Source organism: Emys orbicularis, chromosome 7, assembly GCF_028017835.1.
Source record: "Emys orbicularis isolate rEmyOrb1 chromosome 7, rEmyOrb1.hap1, whole genome shotgun sequence".
Lineage (NCBI taxonomy): Eukaryota > Metazoa > Chordata > Testudines > Emydidae > Emys > Emys orbicularis.
The window spans coordinates 69884302-69908439 of NC_088689.1; the positions used below are offsets into that span (position 1 = coordinate 69884302).

Genomic DNA, 24138 nt, shown 5'->3' on the forward strand with positions numbered 1-24138 from the left:
TCTGGGATGATCACTTCACCCCTCCCCCCACCGCGTGGCTAACAGCGGGGAATATTTCTGTTCAGCAGAGCAGGAACGGGCACCTCTGAATGTCCCCTTAATAAAATTGCCCCATTTCAACCAGGTGAACGTGAATGATATCACTCTCCTGAGGATAACAAAGAGCGATCAGGAATGGATGTTGTCTGCATGCCAGCAAACACCGGGACCATACGCTGCCATGCTTTGTTATGCAATGATTCCAGACTACGTGCTACTGGCCTGGCGTGGTAAAATGTCCTACCATGGCGGACGGGATAAGGCAGCCCTCCCCAGAAACCTTTTGCAAAGGCTTTGGGAGTACATGAAGGAGAGCTTTCTGGAGATGTCCCTGGAGGATTTCCGCTCCATCCCCATACACGTTAACAGACTTTTCCAGTAGCTATACTGGCCGCGATTGCCAGGGCAAATTAATCATTAATCATTAAACACGCTTGCTTTTAAACCATGTGTAATATTTACAAAGGTACACTCACCAGAGGTCCCCTGTGTGCCCTCAGGGTCTTCGGTGAGTTCGGGGGTTACTGGTTCTAGGTCCAGGGTGACAAACATATCCTGGCTGTTGGGGAAACCGGTTTCTCCGCTTCCTTGCGGCTGTGAGCTATCTACATTTCCTCCATCCTCCTCTTCCGAACCCTCTTCCCTGTGTGTTTCTCCAGTGAGGGAGTCATAGCACACGGTTGGGGTAGTGGTGGCTGCACCCCCTAGAATGGCATGCAGCTCTGCGTAGAAGCGGCATGTTTGCGGCTCAGCCCCGGACCTTCCGTTTGCTTCTCTGGCTTTGTGGTAGGCTTGCCTTAGCTCCTTAATTTTCACGCGGCACTGCTGTGCGTCCCTGTTATGGCCTCTGTCCTTCATGGCCTTGGAGACCTTTTCTAATATTTTGCCATTTCGTTTACTGCTTCGGAGTTCGGCCAGCACTGATTCATCTCCCCATATGGCGAGCAGATCCCGTACCTCCCGTTCTGTCCATGCTGGAGCTCTTTTGCGATCCTGGGACTCCATCACGGTTACCTGTGCTGATGAGCTCTGCGTGGTCACCTGTGCTCTCCACGCCGAGCAAACAGGAAATGAAATTCAAACGTTCGCGGGGCTTTTCCTGTCTACCTGGCCAGTGCATCTGAGTTGAGAGTGCTGTCCAGAGCGGTCACAATGAAGCACTGTGGGATAGCTCCCGGAGGCCAATAACGTCGAATTCCGTCCACACTACCCCAATTCCGACCCCCTAAGGCCGATTTTATCGCTAATCCCCTTGTCGGAGGTGGAGTAAAGAAACCGGTTTAAAGGGCCCTTTAAGTCGAAAGAAAGGGCTTCCTCGTGTGAACGTGTCCAGGCTTAATTCGATTTAACGCGGCTAAAGTCGACCTAAACTCGTAGTGTAGACCAGGCCTTAGCTAGTGATTCTCTGTGGTGCATCAGGCAGAAGAGAATCCATCTTGTTATCTTGTGCTGGCTCTTGAGGACTAATGTATTTGTGTCAGTAAGGAAGGCCCCCGTGACTCAAAGATACACACAGAACAGACATGTCGGGGAAAAGAGGGATAATTTATACAGGTAATCTTGTCTGCCCATGAGCACATTTCAAGCCAGGGCTGCCTTTTACAAGTGGAGCACCTAACCAAGTTGCTTTGCTTCTGATTGATAGTTTCACAGAGTTTGAGGCCTGAATGGACCATTAGATCAACTACACCTCTACCCAGATATAACGCTGTCCTCAGGAGCCAAAAAATCTTACCACGTTATAGGTGAAACTGTGTTATATCGAACTTGCTTTGATCCACCGGAGTGCGCAGCCCCGCCCCCCCGGAGCACTGCTTTACCGCGTTATATCCGAATTCGTGTTATATTGGGTCGCGTTATATCGGGCTAGAGGTGTAGTTGGACCCCTCTATATCACAGACCATTACATTTCACTCAGCTACTCCTGTGCTGAGCCCAAAGATCCTACTCCGACCAAAGCATTTCAGTCCTCAGAAGACTACACCGTGTGCCACAGGCAGAGAACAGGAGAGAGAACGAGGTGCCACCAGTACCCAAATCGATCAGGGTTCATAGGAATAGCAACCAAGAGGAACATGCAGTACTTTTCCTACCACTTCAGAGTGTGGAAGAATCTCTGTGCCAAGACAGCAACAAAACACTAACTGTTAAATGTTTTTAACAATGAGTCACACGGATAAGCCACAAGCACTGGGGCCATGGGGCTAACCACACTGATTTATTCTAGCTGATCTTCAAGGAAGATCAGGCCAGTTTTTGCTCCTATTTCTGTTTATTGACACCGGTATAACTGAATGAGCAGCCTCCAGAAAAGCCCCCTCTTGAGCTAGAGAGAATGCGGGTTGGGTGCTGGCCCATGTAATTCCGAGTGTGTGTGTGTGTGTGTGTGTGTGTGTGTGTGTGTGTGTGTGTGTGTGTGTGTGTGTGTGTGTGTGTGTGTGTGTGTGTGTGTGTGTGTGTGTGTGTGTGTGTGTGTGTGTGTGTGTGTGTGTGTGTGTGTGTGTGAGAGAGAGAGAGAGAGAGATAAGCCTTTCCTAGGCTGCTCTAGAATGAAATGAATGGCAGGCTGAATTCAACTTTTATTTAAATCTTGACCATCATCCAGCAAGAAGTGCCAGCATTATGATTCTGGGTTGGATGGATGAAGCTTAGCCGGGAGAGATGCTCAGTATGCTACATTTTGGTCACTGGCAATACTGTTAGGGCAAGTGTCTGCTCAGACCAGCACCCCATGAACATGCATTCTCCTGAGTCCACATTGAGGAGTCACTTTTGGCTTTGCCTCTAGCCCGGGGCAGCACACAGCTGTGCTAGCCCTAGAGCAGAGCAGGAACCAGCCTGCATCTGAGAATCACAGCTTGGTGCCTTGCTTGGTGGGGATATAGTCTGCACCACCACTATGCCCAGCCCAGCTTAATCCCCCTGGTGTGCTGGCTCAGCTGAGGTGTGAGGCAGGGCGGAGCCCAACCACTCCCTGCCCACCTGCACAGGAGCTGGAGTAGCAATGCCATGGAAACACCTTTTCCTACTCACGGTGTGACACACGTAGCAAGTACAGGGGAGTGAGGGGCTCCTTACGTCCCCTGTATGGGCATGTACCACGGGTCACATTCTGGCCCCTTCCCATTGAATCTCAAATCTGCCTTTTCTCATTCAACAGCTTCCCTCTCCCTTTGATATTCGCATGCGGAACACGCCACCAATAGCCACCTTTAATTGGCTTCCCCAGGTCCCCCTATAATACCCGGTGATACGATCTGCTTACCTTCTCTGGGTCCTTGTGCTCCACACCTCAGCTTCCCCTTCTGGGACAGGCTTCTTCACAATGGGCCCTTCCAGCCAAATCATGCAGCCCAGCCCATCTTCCAGCTGGGAACAAACAGAAAGGCCAACAAAACAGTCATGCAGTAATATCATACTGGGTCTTCAACTGGCTTCAGGCTCAATAGTCCTGCCACCCCACATCTCAGGATTGTCACACCTCCTTCCTCTGGGACCTTGTAGAGAGTCCCAGGCCCTCCCTTCCTCTCCTGTGGGTCCCAGTCCAGGGATCCGATAGCAACAAAGAACATCCAAGTGCTCTGGCTCCTTGCTTCACCTCCCTGGACTACTGCCTATCTTGGCCTGTTTCACAGCTTTTCCTGTAACCCTTCCCTGGTCAGTCAGTCTATCTCCTAAGCCCACCATGGGTGGTCCAGCCCATGCCAGATTCTCTGTCTTTCCCCCAGCCCCTTAGCTGATTACCTACTAGCTTCTTGCAGGCCTTTTATATCTAACTTTGGAGAGCCCTTCCTTGCTCCTATCATCACTCAGGACTCTGCTGGGCCCCATGCTTCTTCTTATATGAGCCTCACACCCAGGCTACTATGTCATGATCACCTGACCCAAGCCCAAGTCCATCACCTGGCAGGTGGCTAAATAGCCACAGGTGAGGCTGAACCCAACTCCCTTAAAGGTCCAGTTCACCTTGTGACAATGAGCAACTCGTATAATGATGTACAGCAGGTGAAACAGTAGAAGCACTTGTCTGTGGTGTCAGTGTGGAAAAACCTGACCAGAGTTGTGGTTAGCCTCAGGGCACTAATGTGAAAACGAGTAAGACTGGGGCTAATTCATCACAGGTTTAACTCACAGTGGAGTTGTATCACAGAGGAAATTGGCCCATCACGCAGAGTAGCAACTTGTGCAGTTCAAAAGCCGTGTGTGACTTTGGTAAAGACTGAAGTCCACTCTCTAGTCACAGGACAAGTCACAACTCTCTAGACTTCTCCAGATAGCCCCTGATATGAAGGGCTGAATGATCTCCTCTAGGCCACTAAACTCTCATCTGGTCAAATTTTTTTCTCAAAACTGTTTGTTGAGTGAATGCTTTCCTCAAAAAATTTCAACATTTAATCAAAAATCTGAATACCTGATATAGGGTTACCATATTGGAGCCCCTGAAAAAGAGGACACTCCAAGGGGCCCCGGCCCTGCCCCAACTCCGCCCCTTCCCCGCCCCCGGCCCTGCCCCAACTCCGCCCCTTCCCTGCCACAACTCCACCCCTTCCCCAAAGTCCCCGCCCCAACTCCGCCCCCTCCCCATGAACGCTCCGCCCCCCTGCTCCTCCCCCTCCCCTGCTTCCCGCAAACATTTGATTTGCGGGAAGCCTGAAACAGGCAGGCAGCAGGTAAGCTGGGGCTGGGGTCGGGGGGGGCGCAAGGAGACGCGGCCCAGTCCGGCCCCCCCGGCCGAGCGGCTCCCTCCGGCAGCCAGCCAAGAGGCTCTGGCCCCGGCGGCTCCGGCCCGGCTCGGGCCCTGGGGCGCTGGCCGAGCACCCCCAGCCCTGGTCGCTCTGGCTCGGCTCGGGCCCCGGTTCTGGCCGCCGGCCAGCGGCCAAGCACCCCCAGCCCTGGTCGCTTCGGCTCGGCTCGGGCCCCGGTTCCGGCCAGCGGCCAAGCACCCCCAGCCCCAGTCCCGGTCCCAGCGGCTCCGGCCCGGCCCTGGCTGAGCGGCGCCAGCCGGCGGCATCCCAGCTCGCAGCCGCCTCCTCCCGGGCTTGGCTGCTGCTGCGCTGGGGAGAGCGGTGGGAGCCGGGAAAGTTGACCCCCGGGGAGGAGGCGGTCCCCTTACCATGCCTCCCTATTTTCCCGGACATGTTCAGCTTTTTGGAAATTCCTCCCAGACGGGGATTTGAGGACCAAAAAGCCGGACATGTCTGGGAAAATCCGGACGTATGGTAACCCTACCTGATAGCCATAACATTTTTGGTTTTCAACCAAAATCCAAAATATTTTGGCCAAAAACTGAAATATTTAATTCAAAATGCTGCCACAGTGTCTTCATTGAAGTTGTAGTTTTGATGCCTTATGCTCCCATTCTTCTCAATTGGTTGGGTTATCATACCAGACTACATCTCCCATGAGGCAGCATAGCCAGGGACTCCTATGAGGCACCCCTCCCCTCACCAAAAGGGAGGAAAGTAATGCCTCATGGAAGATATAGGCAGTCAAAGAGCCTGGTACATATAGGAGAACGGGGGCATAAGACACCCAAACTACAACTCCCATGAGGCACTGCGGAGCCATTTTGAACCACAATATTTTGGGTATTGGCTGAAATATTTCAGTTTTTGATATTTTGCTGAAAAGTCAAATATGTTGTGTGGGGAAAAATTCTGTTTGCCAACGAGTTCTACTTATATCATATCAGCCACCAAACAGCTGCCAAGCAGTAACAACTTTTGATGACCAGAGACCTAAACTAGATTAGACTTAGAGACCTAGCTGTAGTTTAGCAGGACCAATCCCTTGAGTCATCAGCTTTCTTTTTAGTGCTAAAATGCAGTCCTTCAGGACAGGTAACCATCCCCCCCCCCCAAAATAGGTGAAGCATTGTGGGGCCTAACATAAACAAAGATATGCCCACACACCCTGATCAGAGATGTGGGCTAGATTGTCCCCCAGTCTTACGCAGCCATTCAGGGGATCCGGGGGGAATATGCCACATAAGACCAGGCATCCTGGCTCAGGACATGGGGAGGAGAATGGGGGCTGTCAGACCCCCACATGCCAGCCAGCAGAGCTTGCCCCACGAAGGCTGTCTATGAGGCAATATCTCCTCAGTTTCTTCTGGAGGGCAGGGGCACACCACTAACTCAGGGCTGAAAGAGGGATCAGATCTCAAGGACACCCAGAGTTAGAATATTTAATGCTAAAAAAAATTGTTTTGTAAGCGATATAAAGCCTCATGCTTCAGGGCCAAAGCCAGTCTGATGATACCTTTCCGGGTGGCAGATCATGCCACATCTGCTACTGCGGGGTTCTTACACCAGCCTCTGCAGCTGGTGCTGAGCACTGACAGGACAGGATATTGGACTTTGGTGCTGATCCCATCTGGCAATGCCTCTGTGCCTAAAGCCACGACCTAGCTGTATGTTAAGAACTCCATCAGCTCCTGTGGGCGAACGGTTTATTTTTTATTTCAGGCTTTCGGAAAGATACATTTTTAAAAATGAAGTTTGGGGTCAGAATGCAGAACTGAAGCACCACGAGAGAATCAAAAACTTTTAAATCCGATGCTCAGCCTTTAGAGGCTCGCCTTAGCCTGCTCTCCCTTGGCTGGGCTGACTACTGGAATTTGAGTGGCCTTGCACTTCTGCAGCAGCTTCCTAGCTTTGTTTGCTACCTTCTTTCCCAGTAGCCTTACAATCTCACTCAAGTTAGAATATGTTCTGATTTGCAGCATGATGGATTCATGGTTATAGCTAGCAGTTTTCCGGTGGTAAAAAGTTGGCATCTATACAGTTCTAGGAGTGGCTATGCTAGGACCTATCTGCTGTGTCTCTTTGTAGAGCATAAATCCTGGATATGTGAAGCCACATTTCTTTATTTATTGCTGGGTTTTTTTTCTTTAACAGTGAAGCATTATCTGGTGAAAAGTCCCCAGAACAGGTAAGAGAATGCACTTCCGTTTATTATAAGCTGTTGTACCAATCTTCTTTTATTTTCACTAGGGGCTCCAAAGAAGATAGGTAAAATTTCAGAAAGTGCCTAAGCAAAAGTCAGTGGGACTTAGGCTCCTAAATCTCTTAGGCACTTTTGAAAATCATACCCAATGTCTTTTGCATGGGATGTGTGTAAAGCACCCAGCATTCTGTTGTGCACTGTATAAATAATAAATAATGGTGGTGAAGATGATGGTGATGTGACTACTTCCATCCTCAGACATATATTGGATGAAATCCAGCTCTGGATTTCACACATCTCAAAGATCAGCTGTTCTCATCTCTAGCACAGAATGCACGGCAAAGGCACACAAACATAGTTGCCTCCTGCCTTTGACTCCTTCAGCAAGATCCCACTGAGCAAATGAGACTTTACTGAAAGCAGAAACGTAGCCCAGCGGCAATCAAAGACACACAGGCCAGAGTGTTACCATGGCCAGCTTAGAAAAGCCCATCATAGTCTGGTGTGGTTATAAAAGTCAGTGAATCACGCAGACAGACAGAGTGGTAGAAACTGGACATGCTTAGATTAAAAGAACTCTGCAGGGGTCTGCAAGTCGCCTGGAAAGGTCATGGGATGACATGACAATAAGCGGAATGCTTATTGAAGTGGGAGGGAATGTTTATAGCTGAACTCACTGAAATGTGTTTTGATTGGTTAATGCTAATGGACGAGGTCACCGCCTCCTTTGGGACATTGTTTATTTGAGAGTCACTGACTGACATAAGGGAACAATGGGGGTGGGTGGATTGGAAGGGGTGAGCCCCTGGTTGAAGCTGGGTAAAGCCAGTGTGGCTATGCTGGGGGTGAACACAATCCCTCAACTCTGGATTGCAGGAGGATGTCCTCTAGGAGATGGAACAGAGACTGTATCCCGATATTCCTGTTTCTGTCTGTCGCAAGTAGGCACCCATGCCTAGGGCCACAGGCATGAACCTCCAAAACAAATTCTCAGGGGCTGGGTCTCCCACTCAGAGAGCAATATAGGCTTATCCCAGCGTGGGTTCTCACTGCTGATGGCCAGCCGGCGTGCCACCAGATGGTAGTGCCACCAGCTAGCCATGTATTCCCTTCCTGTACACTAGAGGACAACACTACCATGTATTTCCTCCCCCTTAAGAAAGCACTCAATCCCCAGTGCATAAAGACTCTGAGCTGTTCCAGCAGAAGGGCTGCTTGGCATGTGCACAGTTCCATGCTAGACATCAGAAGGGAGAGGGAAGGCATGAAATGCATGCTGGTGTGACCAGACCATCGGTCCTTGCTGGGATTTGAACCATCAACCTTGCTGGAGCGAAAGCTGGAAAAATCTGTATGGCCTCTGTGGCACCAAACTTGATGCTTTTGTGTGCAGCAGTTGGTTTGTTAACAGTTTAACAACACGTAACAGTCAGCACTGAATTTTAAAAAGGAGAGCTGGGATCTTACAGATCCTCCCCTTGGGAGAGCAGGGCCAGGACTTGTGCCCAGATAACTTTACTGGTCCTGTAAATATTTGTGCTGTTGTTCCCACCACAGGGTTCCTAACACCGGGGAGCAGCCCTTGCAATCATGACATTCCTATTCCTGTTTACTTTTACCCTCTATGGCAACTGTGACTTTTAGCATTAGACACAGGGTGGGATTTTCAGGAGTTATTTCGGAGCACAAGTCCAATTGATTTGTGCCCCTAAGTTTCTGAAAATCCCACCCTGAGACCTACTTGCAACCTCAGATGGGAGTTTTAGTGGTGGTACTCCATTAGCTTCAGTGGAGTTACTCTTGATTTTGCAGCTTTGTAGGGTCATAGATTGGGGGAGTGAAGATTCAAAGTGCATAAGTGACTTAGGAACCTAAGACTCAGAGGCTCCTAAATCACTTAAGGTCAGATTTTAAAGTTATTTGGCACCTAACACCCATTAATTTCAATGGGAATTAGGCACCTAAATGCCTTTACAAATCTGGCCCTATCGGACTAAGATGGAACCATTTCTGATCATCTAGTCTGAGCTCCGGCATAGCACAGACCAGCGATTTTTATTAACGATTCATGCATACAGCTTAATAACTTGTGGTTAAGCTAGAACAGCTCTCTGAGCAGGATATCCCAGCTTTATTTAAAGACTCCTAAGACTGGAGAGAATCCACCAGGTCCTTTGGTAAGCTGCTGCGGTGGTTAATTACTTTGCACAGCTGTGAGGGCAGAATTCCAGTTTTCAGATCGTATTAATCACCGATTCCCAACTCTTGAGTTTCCTGAGATATAAATAATACTGGAACTAAAGTAAAAACAAAAAATGACAATATGTCATAGGACCAGCCAGGCCCAGAAGCGGATGCTTCATATCAGTGCAAAGAAAGCAGAGGTTTGCAGCTTTCCAGTGACATAAAGCATTTGTTTCTATCTCTTGTAGTCTGAACTATATTGGACCTCAAGTCTATCATTAGTCCCTCAGTCTAGTAGCGCTTTTTGGCTCTGGTCCTGGACTAAGTATAGCATATCCCAGATCCTGCCAGTGTAATGTTCAATCCCCTCTAATGGGATAATTATTGCATTCATGCATAGCAACTACATTGAGCCCTAAGTGAATTCACAATAAAGCAATTGATAGTTCAAGAAGAGTCAATGCAGCCCAAGGCTTTGATGTTACTCTTTGAATGACCTCTGTTCTGTGACCCTCCCAGTCACTCCAACTGCAGCATGGATTCAGAAGAGACAGCTCAGCAGTTCCATCTTTCCCTTCACTGACGATTGCTGCTTGTTTCTGTTTTGAAATTAGCAGCTCAGATGAAGCAGGAAGGGGAAAAAATGAAAATAGATCAGTGGAGAACACAAGGAAAGGAGAAAATGAAACCACTTGAAAAAACCCCACAAGTTCGGAGAGACAAAAATAAGAGTATGGTAGTTAGATACAAAGCCTTGGTAAGTCATGGAGTCTGCCATCCCGCCAGTGCCTGGTGTAGCAGAGATAATATTGTAAAAATCAAATAGCAAACACATATGACTAGGGTTACCATATTTCAGCAAGCAAAAAAGAGGACGGGAGGAGCCCCGCCCTAGCCCCGCCCCTGTCCTGCCCTAGCCCCGCCCCTGCCCCTCCCACTTCCCGCCCCCCTCAGAACCCCCAACCCTCCCCCCGCTCCTTGTCCCCTGACTGCCCCCTCCTGGGACCCCTGCCCCTAACTGCCCCCCAGGACTCCACCCCCTACCTAAGCCTCCCTGCCTCTTGTCCCCTGACTGCCCCCTCCTGAGACCCTCCCCCCATCCTAACCGGCCCCCTAGTACCCTACCCCCTACCTGTACCCTGACTGCCCCAACCCTTATCCACACCCCCACCCCCAGACAGACCCCTGGGACTCCCACGCCCCATCCAACCACTCCCCACCCCCTGACAGCCCCCCCCAGAACTCCCGACCCATCTAAACCCCTCTGCTCATAGACTCATAGACTCATAGACTTTAAGGTCAGAAGGGACCATTATGATCATCTAGTCTGACCTCCCGCATCATGCAGGCCACAAAAGCTGGCCCACCCACTCCTGGAATAATTCTCTCCCTTGACTCACATGTTGAAGTCCCCAAATCGTGATTTAAAGTCTTCAAGTCACAGAGAATCCTCCAGCCAGCGACCCCTGCCCCATGCTGCGGAGGAAGGCGAAAAACCTCCAGGGCCTCTGCCAATCTACCCTGGAGGAAAATTCCTTCCCGACCCCAAATATGGCGATCAGCTTAACCCCGAGCATGTGGGCAAGATTCTCCAGCCAGACCCTCCGGAAAAAATTCACTGCAGTAACTTTTAATATCCCATCATTGACCATTGTTACTAATTACCAGCTATGGCACGTTATTGATCTATTGACTAAAATCACGTTATCCCATCAAACCATCCCCTCCATAAATTTATCAAGCTTAATCTTAAAGCCAGAGAGGTCTTTCACCCCCACTATTTCCCTCGGAAGGCTGTTCCAGAACTTCACCCCTCTGATGGTTAGAAACCTTCGCCTAATTTCAAGCCTAAACTTCCCGACGGCCAGTTTATATCCATTTGTTCTCGTGTCCACATTAGTACTGAGCTGAAATAATTCCTCTCCCTCCCTGGTATTTATCCCTCTGATATACTTAAAGAGAGCAATCATATCCCCCCTCAGTCTTCTTTTGGTTAAGGTAAACAAACCGAGCTCCTCGAGTCTCCTTTCATACGACAGGTTTTCCATTCCTCGGATCATCCTAGTGGCCCTTCTCTGTACCCGTTCCAGTTTGAGTTAATCCTTTTTAAACATGGGAGACCAGAACTGCACGCAGTACTCCAAATGTGGTCTTACCAGTGCCTTGTACAACGGAACCAGCACCTCCTTATCCCTACTAGAAATACCTCGCCTAATGCATCCCAAGACCGCATTAGCTTTTTTTACGGCCACGTCACATTGCCGACTCATAGTCATCCTGCGGTCAACCAAGACTCCGAGGTCCTTCTCCTCTTCCGTTACTTCCAACCGATGCGTCCCCAGCTTATAACTAAAATTCTTGTTACTCATCCCTAAATGCATCACCTTACACTTCTCACTATTAAATTTCATCCTATTACTATTACTCCAGTTTACAAGGTCATCCAAATCTCCCTGCAGGATATCTCGATCCTTTTCTGAATTTGCAATACCTCCCAACTTTGTGTCATCCACAAACTTTATCAGCCCACTCTTACATTTGGTTCCGAGGTCAGTAATAAATAGATTAAATAAAATCGGACCCAAAACCGAACCTTGAGGAACTCCACTGGTAACCCCCCTCCAACCTGACAGTTCACCTTTCAGTACGACCCGCTGCAGTCTCCCCTTTAACCAGTTCTTTATCCACCTCTGGATTTTAATATCGATCCCCATCTTTTCCAATTTAACCAATAATTCCTCATGCGGTACCGTATCAAACGCTTTACTGAAATCGAGGTATATTAGATCCACCGCATTTCCTTTATCTAAAAAATCTGTTATTTTCTCAAAGAAGGAGATCAGATTGGTTTGGCACGATCTACCTTTCGTAAAACCGTGTTGTAATTTGTCCCAATTGCCATTGACCTCAAGGTCCTTAACTACTTTCTCCTTCAAAATTTTTTCCAATACCTTGCATATTACAGATGTTAAACTAACAGGCCTGTAGTTACCCGGGTCACTTTTTTCCCCCTTTTTGAAAATAGGAGCCACATTAGCTATTCTCCAGTCAAACGGTACCACCCCTGATTTTACAGATTCATTAAAAATTATCGCTAACGGGCTTGCAATTTCTCGCGCCAGTTCCTTTAATATTCTCGGATGAAGATCATCCGGTCCACCCAATTTAGTCCAGTTAAGCTGTTCGAGTTTGGCTTCTACCTCGGATACGGTAATGTCAATCCCCCCTCCTATATTCCCATCTGTCATGCTGCCACTATCCCTAAGCCCTTCATTAGCCTCATTAAAGACCGATGCAAAGTATTCGTTTAGATATTGTGCCGTGCCTAGATTATCCTTAATCTCCACTCCATCTACAGTCTTCAGCGGTCCCACTTCTTCTTTCTTTGTTTTCTTCCTATTTATATGGCTATAAAACCTCTTACTATTGGTTTTAATTCCCCTCGCAAGGTCCAACTCTACACAGCTTTTGGCCTTTCTCACTCCATCTCTACATGCTCTGACCTCAGTAAGGTAGGTTTCTTTGCTGATCCCTCCCATCTTCCACTCCTTGTACGCTCTCTGTTTTTTCTTAATCACCCCTCTGAGACGCTCTCTCATCCAGCTCGGTCTAAATCTCCTGCCTATGAACCGTTTTCCCTTTCTCGGGATTCAGGCCTCCGACAGCTCCTGCAACTTCAACTTGAAATAATCCCAGGCGCCTTCCGCCTTTAGATCCGTAAATATGTTAGTCCAATCCACTTCCCTAACTAGTCGCCTTAATTTATTAAAGTTAGCCCTTTTGAAATCGTAAACCCTAGTCTCTGATTTAATTCTGTTAATCCTTCCATTTAGTTTAAACCGAATTAGCTCATGATCACTCGAGCCAAGGTTGTCCCCTACCACCATTTCCTCAACGAGGTCCTCACTGCTCACCAAAACCAAATCTAAAATTGCATTCCCCCTCGTCGGTTCAGCAACTACTTGATGAAGGAATTCATCAGCTAGCACGTCTAGGAAAATCTGAGCCCTATTATTGTTACTAGCATTTGTTCCCCAGTCTATATCCGGGAAGTTAAAGTCTCCCATGATTACACAGTTCCTATTAGTATTTACTTCCCTAAAAACATTAAATAGTTCTCTGTCCATATCCAGGGTTGATCCCGGCGGTCTATAGCACACCCCAAGCACTATCCCAGGGGAGGCTCTAGTTGTTTTTTTACCCAATGTGAGTATTGCCCAGACAGACTTGGTGTTATCCATTCCATCACTTATTATTTCTTTACAGTTTACCTCATTATTGACATACAATGCTACTCCCCCACCTTTACCTTTGTTCCGGTCGTTCCTAAACAGCACATACCCTTCCATACCTGTACTCCAGTCATGACTACCGTTCCACCACGTTTCGGTTATTCCTACGATATCCGGTTTCATTTCTCGGACCAGGAGCTCCAATTCCTCCATTTTGTTACCTAGGCTTCTCGCATTGGTGTATAAACATCTTAATTTATGCCGTTTAGCCTCTCTCACATTCGTTATCCAATTTGGTACGGACACCGTACCTCCAGTATGACCTATTAGTCTAGTATCCATCCCCCCCCTTTTCCTTATGTCCAATCTCTTCCCCCCGGCTATGTCCGTTCTTATCTTGTCACCCTCCTTCTTAATATTGTAATCTGGCGTGGAGATTGACTGGACATCTCCCAACCGTCTCCCCCAAATTCCTAGTTTAAAGCTCTTTTGATGAGATGAGCCAGCCTCCCTCCCAGAAGTCTATTTCCTTCCCTACTTAGGTGAAGTCCATCCCGTGAGAACAGTTGTCTGTCCCCGAAAGCCTCCCAGTGGCCATACATCCCAAAGCCCTCCTTATAGCACCACTCCCTTAGCCAACTATTTATCATCACAATCCTGTCAGCCCTTTGCTGCCCTTCTCTAGGAACAGGCAGAATCCCACTGAAGATGATCTGAGCCTCGATTTCCTTAAGCGTCTTCCCCAGCCTGGCATAATCTCCCTTGATTCTCTCCAGCGAGAACCTAGCCGTGTCATTCGTTCCTACGTGAAGGATGATCAAGGGGTTCTTACCTGCTCCTTTTAGGATCCTTTTCAACCGCAGGTCCACATCCCGTATCTTAGCGCCCGGTAGACAGCACACCCTTCTGTTCTCTGGGACTGCCCTGGTCACAGGCCTGTCTAACCTCCTCAGTAAGGAGTCCCCAATCACATAAACCTGCCTTTGCCTGGTGACAGTGGGATCTAATCTATCCCCTGTTCCCTCTAGTCGCAACCCCTGTCGGTTCCTATTTTCCCTTATAATCCCCCTTATGCCATCCTGTATCCTTCCGGGGCCCAGATTTGGTGCTGTCTCCATCAACTCCTCCTCTCTTTCTATGGGACTAGCCGCTCTTCTCTTCTTCCTCACCCTCCCACCTTCAGTTACCACCTGCTGCACCCCTTCCTCGTTATCCAAACACCCAAACCTGTTCCTGAGCTCTATTTCTCCTTCACTGGCCCTCCTTTTCCTTGGCCTGCTTCTCACGGTCACATGCTTCCACTGCCCTTGTTCTCCCCCCGACATTCCTCCCTCACAGACCTCAGCCCCTGCTTCCACCTGAACCCCTGAGCATTCCCCTTCAGCCACTCCTTGCCTTTGCTCCATTAGCTGCTCGAACCCCCTTCTAAACTCTACCAGGGTATCCACCTGCATCTCCAAACCTCGGATCTTTTCTTCCAGCAGCTCTATTAGGCGGCACTTCATGCAGACATACCTCTGGTCAGGCACCCCAGCTAGGACCATGTACATACCGCAGCTGCCACATGCAATCATCTGCATTGTGTCCCCCGCTGCTTGACTCATGGCTGCTGTAGTCTCTGCCCACTGCACCTGGGGAAACACAGCACACGGGACACCACGCCCTCCTGCCTCCCCTTCCACCTCCCCCTGCAAACTCCCACTCAAACTCCCCTGTTAGCAGCCCTGTTTGCCGGCTCCTGGGTGCCGCTGCTCCCTGTCCCCTGACTGCTCCGATCCCTTTCCCCACTCCTGCCCCCTGACAGCCCCGCCCCCAGAACTCCCAACCCCCCCCCCCGCTCCTTGTCCCCTGACTGCCCCCTCCTGGGACCCCTGCTCCTAACTGTCCTCCAGAACCCCACCCCCTACCTAAGCCTCCCTGTTCCTTGTCCCCTAACTGCCCCCTCCTAAGACACCCCCCCACCCTAACTGTCCCCCAGGACCCTACCCCCTACCTGTACCCTGACTGCCCAAAACCTTATCCACACCTCCCCCAAAAAGCCCCCCCCAAACTCCCGACCCCCCCCCCCCCGTCTCTTGACTGCCCCCTCCAAAACCTCCCTGCCCCTTCTCCGACCCCCTGGCCCCCTTGTTGTTGGCCTTTGCCTAACGTCTCTGTGAATTTGCTCAGGAACGGCCTGAGCCGTTCGTCCCGGCACGCTGGGCAGCAGGAGAGGAGGAGCGGGGGAGGAGCTCCAGACTGCCGGAGGCGATCTGCGAATGCAGGGAGGGAGGGAGTGATCTCTGCTGCAGGGGAAGCGGAGGAGGGGCTCTCTCTGGCTGCCGGAGCCCCATGTAAGTGGCACCATCCGGCCAGCTGCCCTGTTAGCCACGCGCGCTCTGCATGGGGGGGGGGGAAGTCCGGACATTTACAAATTCCCCCCGACGCTATTTTTAGCTCAAAAAGCCGGACATGTCCGGGGGAATCCGGACGAATGGTAACCCTACATATGACTGATGGGGGGGGGGGGGGGAATGGAATCACAGCAAACAAAAACTGCGGGAGGAAACAGGATTAAAATCAGCAAGCAGCAGCATTTTTAGTGTGAGGCCCTGATCTGGCAAACACTTATGCATATACCCAACTTTAAGCATGTGACTATTCCCATTGACTCCGGTGTTTAAGTGTTTGCCACATCTGGGCCTTAGTTAACGTATAACATGCAAGTAATTTTTATTTTCCACCCAATAATCAAGATAATTTCTCTCCTGGAACATGATCATGAGTCCCACACAGAATCTAGCCAATCCATCCAGGAGAGACTGATTGAAAAATACTTGCTAATAAAGTGGCTCAATTCAGCTTGACACTTGAGCACGAATCTAGGGGTGTGAGATTCCATCAAACCAACCCCCCTGAACCAGTTTACACGAGACTCTTGCAAATCCTAACTATTGCATTGTGCATAGCTGAGATCCTGGTTATAGCTAGATCCAACTCTCCACCCAGCCTTTGGGACAATTCAGATTTGAACCAAAATCCAGGTCCCTGTTGCACAGATAGGGCTGTCAAAGGGACTTCTGTGGTCCTGATTATTGTCGTATCTGAGTACCTGACCTCAGAGTCTTTAATGTGTGTATCTGCAGGGTAGGACAGTGCTATTAGCCCCATTGTACAGATGGGGAAGTGTGGCACAAAGAGATTAAGGCCCAGATCCTCAGAAAAGGTATTTAGGCTCCTAATTTCCATTCTGATCAATGGAATTTAGGATCTGGAATATCTTTGAGGAGCTGAACTCAAACTTGCCCAAGGTCACCCAAGGAGTCTGTGACAGGGTGGGGAATTGAACTTAGATCTCCTGAGTCCCACAGTAGCACCCTAAACTCTAGGCAAGCCTTCTTTTCTGAGCCAGAACCAAACAGCCAGTCTTCCCCTTGGGAACCCCTCCATCTCACCCCCATTGGGAAAGTATAGCTTCTGCATCAAATTAGGGTAACCAGATAGCAAGTGTAAACAATCAGGATGGGGGGTAATAGGTGCCTATATAAGAAAAAGCCCCCAAAATCGGGACTGTCCCTATAAAATCGGGACATCTGGTCACCCTAGCATCAAATCCACATGCAGATTTCATGGCTTGGTCCAATCTCTAGTTATCCTGCAGCAGTCTGGAGGAGGGAGAGTACTTGACCAAAGCAAACACAGGAGAAGTGGTGCTTCCTTGACATTAATGTGGATAGTAAAGCCCTAAAACTCAGCATGTTGCCAGCTCTCACAAGAGTCTGAAATCCAGAAACACAGTGCATTGATGCTCAACATCAATAACAGACCCACAATCACCCTCTCTCCCAGTGCTCTAATCTTAAAACAACTTGCATGCCTATTTGTTCCAAAGTCCTTGCTTTCCTTTGCTCTCTAAAAGCCCATTAGATCCTATGAGGAAAGCATAATGGGACCTGAAGTACAAACCAGGAGATGGGGGGCAGCCGTGGGGGGAATCCCAAGATTAAAAAAGAATCTTTCCTTTTAACTCGCCGAGAGAAGCAAGACAAAGACACAGTGTTTCTGAGCCAAGGAGCCTTTATGAATCTCCTTGTTTAGTTTGAGGAACTAGCTTCTAAGACTGCAAGTGCAATTATTGTATCTTCGGGTGCTAGTTAACCCTGCACAATCCCCGCATTTATAATTAAAGGGCAAGCCACAGATAAGTTTCTCAGTGGTTTCTCTTTAAAGTGGCAAAGCAGGCATAATAATGATGCACTGAATTGACAGTAAGCCCTTTCCGATTGCTGCGCTTAACTGGCCAACATCAGGATAATCATATTTTTAAACCGTATTTATGCTCTAACAACCCTTTCAATGCAGAAGAATTTTAAAACAATCAAATCCCCTTTTCATTATGGTTTGATCTTTCCTTTTTTTCCTTTTTCTCGATTGGTCAAAACAGGCTGTTCAGTTGCATTTCCTGTTATTGTTTTCTTTTGTTTGGTCAGTTTCCCTTTGTGGTTTTCATGCGGTAACAAATTGCTGGTGGTGTTTAGATTCACAATAGTGCAGGGGAACTTTGAAATTACTTCTGCCCTCAAACTTAGTTTGCATAACTGAAATTAATTTTCAAAATCACAAAAAACATTGAACATTCACTTTTACAAAACCGCTTTTTAAAATAAACCTACGCTTTGGGCTAAATATTCCAACCATGGCATCCATCAAAAACAATGAACCAGATTCTATTCTGAGGGATGCATGTGTAAATCTAAAGTACTTCCGCTGATGGCAATGGCATTACCCCAGCTTTACAGCTGTTTAAAATGAGAATCTGGCCTGATTTCTGTTACTCTAGATTAGACAATGTGACTGCCTCTTCATCAAACTTAGTTGTAAAAGCATTAGGATGAATAGATTGTAGTGCTGTTATTAATTATTATTGTGGTGGCTATGAGCTCCAGTTATGGACCATGACCTCATTGTGCTAGGTGCTGTACAAACGGAACAAACAGACAGTCCCTGACCCAATCAGCTTATATGCCTGAATACTTTCATTATATTCAAACCAGGAAGGACTGCTCTAATCCTGGCCTTCAGAATTGATAACCACGCTGGCAAAGCTAAGAGAACTCTGTGGGACTTATAGGCTGCTGAAACATAGTGGCCCAACTGCAGAGGTCCTCTTTCTGCAGGAGTGTTTATGACATGCCATATCTATCATATTCCCCAAAACCAACTAGTGCTCATTAGCACAGATACCCTACAGAACTCTAGGTGCTCCCGTTACAGACTAGGAGCCGATGTTAAGCATGTTTGCTCTTTTTTTAAGAGCAACTGAAAACTGGGGCCCGCTCATGAGTCATGTTGAGCACCCACAAGTCCTGTTGAAGTAGAGATGCTTCCACGTATCCTGGGAGGCTCTCAGCACCATACAGGGCTAGGCCCATAATGATGCTAGTTAATGGCTTAAGAGTAAGCATAGAAATTCCATGACTTTACCTGTCAGGGTTGCAGTCATTCTGACGCCTTCTGTGACTGCAGACCAGGGCCGGTGCTTCCACTAGGTGACCCTAGGCGGTCACCTAGGGTGGCAGGATTTGGGGGGCGGCATTTTGCTGTCCTCGGCGGAAATTCGGCAGCGGGGGGTCCTTCCGCTCCAGGTCTTCGGTGGAAATTCGGCGGCGGGTCCTTCACTCACTCCGGGACCTGCCGCCGAAGTGCCCCGAAGACGCGGAGTGGAAGGACCCCCGCCGCCGAATGCTCAGAGGAGGAGCGCTGCTGCTTAGGGTGGCAAAAACCCTGGCGCCGCTCCTGCTGCAGACTCATGTGTCTCCAGATACTGAACCAAATTCTTCTCTCAGTTCCAAAAGTTCACAGGGTAGATGGTCCACTGGTTAGGGTGTTAATCAGAGACGTGGTGTCAAGACCTCATGTTGCCACAAACTTGCTATCTGGCTTGGGCAAGTCATGTAGGCCCAGATCCTTCAATTCCCAGATCTTCCAACTGCCTAACTCCCATTGAAATCACTGGGCCTTAGTGTCTGTGGGCGTGTGGTCCCCATGAGAAAAAAAACAGTTTCCTACCTCCCAGGGGGGTTACAAATTGTAACATGTGCAGATACTGTAGTTCTTGGGTCATGTAAGTATCATAGCTAAGGTACAATTGCCATTGAAATGAACCTGTGTCAAAATCTGGCCATGTGGACACCGTGCACTTCCTGTGTTAGCCAGAGCAGATGAAGCTACAAGTCTATCAACCATATAGCCTGTGTACTGGACAAGGAGTCAGGCCTGGTGGAGTGGGACAGAAGTTGCAAAGCATTATTACAGATTTTAAAAACGTTTTGAAGTCAGAATCCAAGTCATTTGCCACGGACCATGAAAATGTTGTTTGTTTGTGTGAAAACAATCAGTTGGAACACATCGGTGCATGGATTTCATTCTTGCCATAACTATCCCCTTTCCCTTCTCTTTGCTTTCTAGCTCGGGGGAGACAGTCACCAGTGTGACAAGTCTGTCCCCGCTACAGCCCAAAAAAGTAAAGAAAAAGAAAGAGAAGGCTGAGCAACCCCCAGCTATCCCAGCGAAAGGTACGAGGCAACTAATGCAGCCCACAGAGCTGTATTTCCGCCAAGGGGTGTGATTGAGCAGGGAGGGCAAGGAGTTGGAAGCCAAGACTCCTGGGTTCTATCTTGGACTCTACCACTCACTGCACGAGCTAGGCCAAATTAATTCACGTCTCCGTGCCTCTGATTTGCCACATAACAAATAGGGGCCCTACATACCTAGAATGTGTCCCATGGGTGCTGTGATGTGTAACCAATGTTTGTGAAGGACTTTGGCCCACATCCTGAAATGTATTTAGGTGTCTAACTCCCATTGATAGGCACTTACATGCCTTAGAGGCTCTAAGCCTTGTAATCCTCGCTGGCAACAGGGGCGGCTCCAGGCACCAGCGCACCAAGCACGTGCCTGGGGCGGCAAGCCGCGGGGGGCGGCCTGCCGGTCGCCGTGAGGGCAGCAGTTAGGCTGCCTTCGGTGGAATGCCTGCGGGAGGTCCGCCAGTCCCGTGGCTTCGGCGGCAATTCGGCGGCGGCTAGCCGTGGGACCGGTGGCCCTCCCACAGGCATGCCACCGAATCCGCGTTACCACCGGACCTCCCGCAGGTGCGCCGCCGAAAGCCCCCTGCCTGCCGTGCTTGGGGTGGCAAAAAACGTAGAGCCGCCCCTGGCTGGCAAGGCAGTGGAGAGAGGGGATTTGTTATCTGAGATCTGCTGGGCACATCATGCTATTTAGACCTGTTTATACATCTAGGGCCAGACCGTCAAGCACTCAGCACCCCGGTAGGGGCCAGGTTTTCAAATGTGCTCACCTCCCCTCAGCTCCCATTATGACATTTAATGGGCAGATTTTCAAAAGAAAATGCACCCAGCGTACTGAACTCCTTACAGAATCCTGCCTGGGTTGTAGAGACTGAGCGGGTGAAAGTCCAGACCTCAGGACCTAATTTTCAAAGGGGGTTTCAACATAACCTGCAATGCCATGCACGCAGATCCCCGCTTATGACTTTCTGAGCACCATTTCCTGTGCCGTGCAAGGGGTGCAGTTTGCCTGGGTATCATGAGCGCGTGTGAGTCATAGCACTCAGAGATGCCCGGGCACATCTGTCCTCACACAAACGAGGCACATGCTTTGAAAATTGTGCTCTTTCTATGTTACAGGTTTTAATAACAAATGTGCTTCACACTTCAAGACTTACATGTGGATTTTTTGCTGCTGTTGCTAACCTGCTATTAATCCAGGTGCATAACTGCTGATGCACATGCTAAAAGTAATCCCAAATTGTATTATGTGAAGTAATCTCTTGATATTTATTTTTATAGCTCCAATAGCCAATACTTTTCAGAAACCTAAGCTGTTGAAACCTCAAAGAAAAATTCTCCTGGTGAGTTGTCTTTTTATATAACTTTATTTCCCCCTGTATTCTTTTCTCTCAATATAATTTTGGCAGTATTGCTAATATCCAGTGTTCAGAAAGTTGTGAGATCGGCTTAAAAATCAAGAGATCATTTTAAAGTCATACACTTTGGATATTTCACCTTTGTCTTCTGGTGTCTGAGCCTTTAGCTGACACTTGGGTCTTGTCAAGCTTTTCTCTGCAATCATAAGGGCTAGAAATATAATTTTTTTTAAATGAAAACTGAGATTGAGTCTCACATGCCTCCAAGAGCTGGGGCTTTGAGAAAAATACCAGATAGCACGAAACTTGATAGATGGCAACGTTGGTTTGAATGTTTTCTAATACCAAATATAGGGCCTGATTCTTCTCCAAACTGTGGAAATCAGGAGTAACAAAGGTAAGTGAAGTTACCCATCTGTAAAGCTAGGGTAAGAGAAAAGAAAACTTCCAAGACAGTTGGTGAATGAGACAAACTAACCTCCAGATAATGCTGCACTGATGCCCCTGCCTGGCATCCTGATTAATGTTGTCTCACTGTTTCCTTGTATTCCTGTCAGTCTGTCTGTAGCCATCGGTTGTCTCTTGTCTTATACTTAGATTGTCAGCTCTTGGGGGCAGAGACTGTCTTTGTCCCATGTTTCTACAGCACCTAGCACAACGGGGTCCCGGTCTCATGGTTAGTCTGCAGTTCAAATGATCACGAACATAAGAACGGCCAGACTGGGTCAGACCAATGGTCCATCTAGCCTAGTATCCTGTCTTCTGACAGTGGCCAATGCCAGATGCTTCACACGGAGTGAACAGAACAGGTAATCATCAAGTGATCCATCCCCTGTCGTCCACTCCCAGCTTCTGGCAAACAGAGGTGTAGGGACACCCAGAGCATGGGGGTTGTATCCCTGACCATCTTGGCTAATAGCCATTGATGGACCGAACCTCCAGCAAGCCAAGCAGACTCTGACATTTTTCACTGTTGCTAATGAATCAATACCCCAGCAGGGCATAAGGGGCACTGTGTCCCCAAAGCTTCTGTTTAATGACTTTGCTTTCAGATGAGAGAATTGAAACTGGATACCTGATTGTCAGTGGTCGTTCAGTGTTCCATGCCCCTTCTTGCATGAATGGGTGCTAACCGTGGTGTCCTGGCCTAATTCCACCTGGTTCATTAACATCCTGCCAGGCGAGAGTTCCTGGAAGGCTGTCACGTTCCTCCCCAGAGGGGGCAGGTTTCACTGGTCGGGGGTGTGAAGTTTGCAAAGCGCATGAAAGGAATTATATAAATGCAGGTTAGTACACCATCCAAACGCTTTGTGCTTAGAACATTGAGATCACAGAGTAAAACACTCAAAATCATGAGACTGCTGCTACCCTATAGACTGTGCGATAAAAATACACAAATATTAATTACTATTATCCTTATTTATTGTGCCTGAGGGCCGCTGCTGTTGCTAAGATGTTTCCTTCTTCAGACCTCCTATTTAAAGATCACATGAACAGCCAGACTTAGCCCTCGGTTCAGCACTGTACTTAAGCACATGCTAAACTTTAAGCACATTTGATTCCAGTTGCTTTGTCTCTCTGGAATGCTGCTGGTGAATCTGGCCCCAAATATTTTTTCACTCTCCAGCCGGCTACATCAACATGGCCCCTGCTGAGGCTCAGTCTCTCTGTCTGTTTTGGAGGTGGACAGGAAGAAAAGGCTTTTCAAAGAAAGTGATCTGCTTCGTTTTTCCAAAGTGAGTGAAGGCTCCCATTCCATGCAGTCAGCAGACTCTGGGCTAGTGCCTTGCTGTCAGGCTTTAATCTGGAAGCTGTCTCCATCCCTGGCTGTCTTTTCTTTCACATCAGAGTACACCTGGGGACCCACTGGAGCAGGGGTAGGCAACCTATGGCACGTGTGCCGAAGGTGGCACGCGAGCTGATTTTCAGTGGCACTCACACTGCCCAGGTCCTGGCTACCGGTCCGGGGGACTCTGCATTTTAATTTAATTTTAAATGAAGCTTCTTAAACATTTAAAAAACCTTATTTACTTTACATACAACAATAGTTTAGTTATATATTAAAGACTTATAGAAAGAGACCTTCTAAAAATGTTAAAATGTATTACTGGCACGCGAAACCTTAAATTAGAGTGAATAAATGAAGACTCGGCACACCACTTCTGAAAGGTTGCCGACCCCTGCACTGGAGCATGAGGAGTACAGTTCATCTACTGATTCGGGCTTGTTTTTAAAGAACAGAATTCACCCAGCGAAAACAATGTGAAAGTGTAGCATACTAGAACTACTGCAGTGTTAGAAACAGTGGGAAATTTTCCAGAAAGGTATTTGCAAGGTGCCATTAGCCTTAGTATATAAGTTCCCGGGCAAAGTTTGCACCCAATGCCTGCAGTAAAGGTGTGTGACCAGATCCCCGAATGGCATAAATTGGCATCGTTTTGTGGACGTCAGTGTAGCGACCCAATCTGTACCAGATGAGGGTCTGGCCTAATATCCCAGCAGAGTCAAAACCTGCACAAAATGGATTATACTTGTCACAGCCTCTTGTATAGAGACACTCTAATAGGCATTTCTGGGTATAGTAATCCTCCTCATACAGCAAAGCTGATTGGTGGAAAAAATCTGACTTAATATATGCCATGTCTCTTATCAATGAAAAAATGTTGTCCCGCTCATGGTGTGGAGCATACAGAGAAGACATTATGCAAAGCTGGGGGTAAAAATACATCGGGTCAGAACTGGTTGGACAAAGTTTTTTAGTGAGTGGAAAGAATTCCCTGTTTTTCCTGATTTGTAGTGTTCTGGGATGAA

General features: G+C 48.3%; 1 protein-coding gene across 1 annotated transcript in view; it reads left to right on the top strand.

The window, feature by feature from the left end:
* VSTM4 (V-set and transmembrane domain containing 4) overlaps positions 1-24138 on the top strand; it is a 69777-nt gene that overhangs the window by 30935 nt on the left and 14704 nt on the right. Inside the window, exons 5-7 of the mRNA XM_065408578.1 lie at positions 6939-6972; positions 19851-19957; positions 21251-21312. Coding sequence (XP_065264650.1) covers positions 6939-6972; positions 19851-19957; positions 21251-21312 — 203 coding nt within the window. The remainder of the gene's footprint in view (positions 1-6938; positions 6973-19850; positions 19958-21250; positions 21313-24138) is intronic.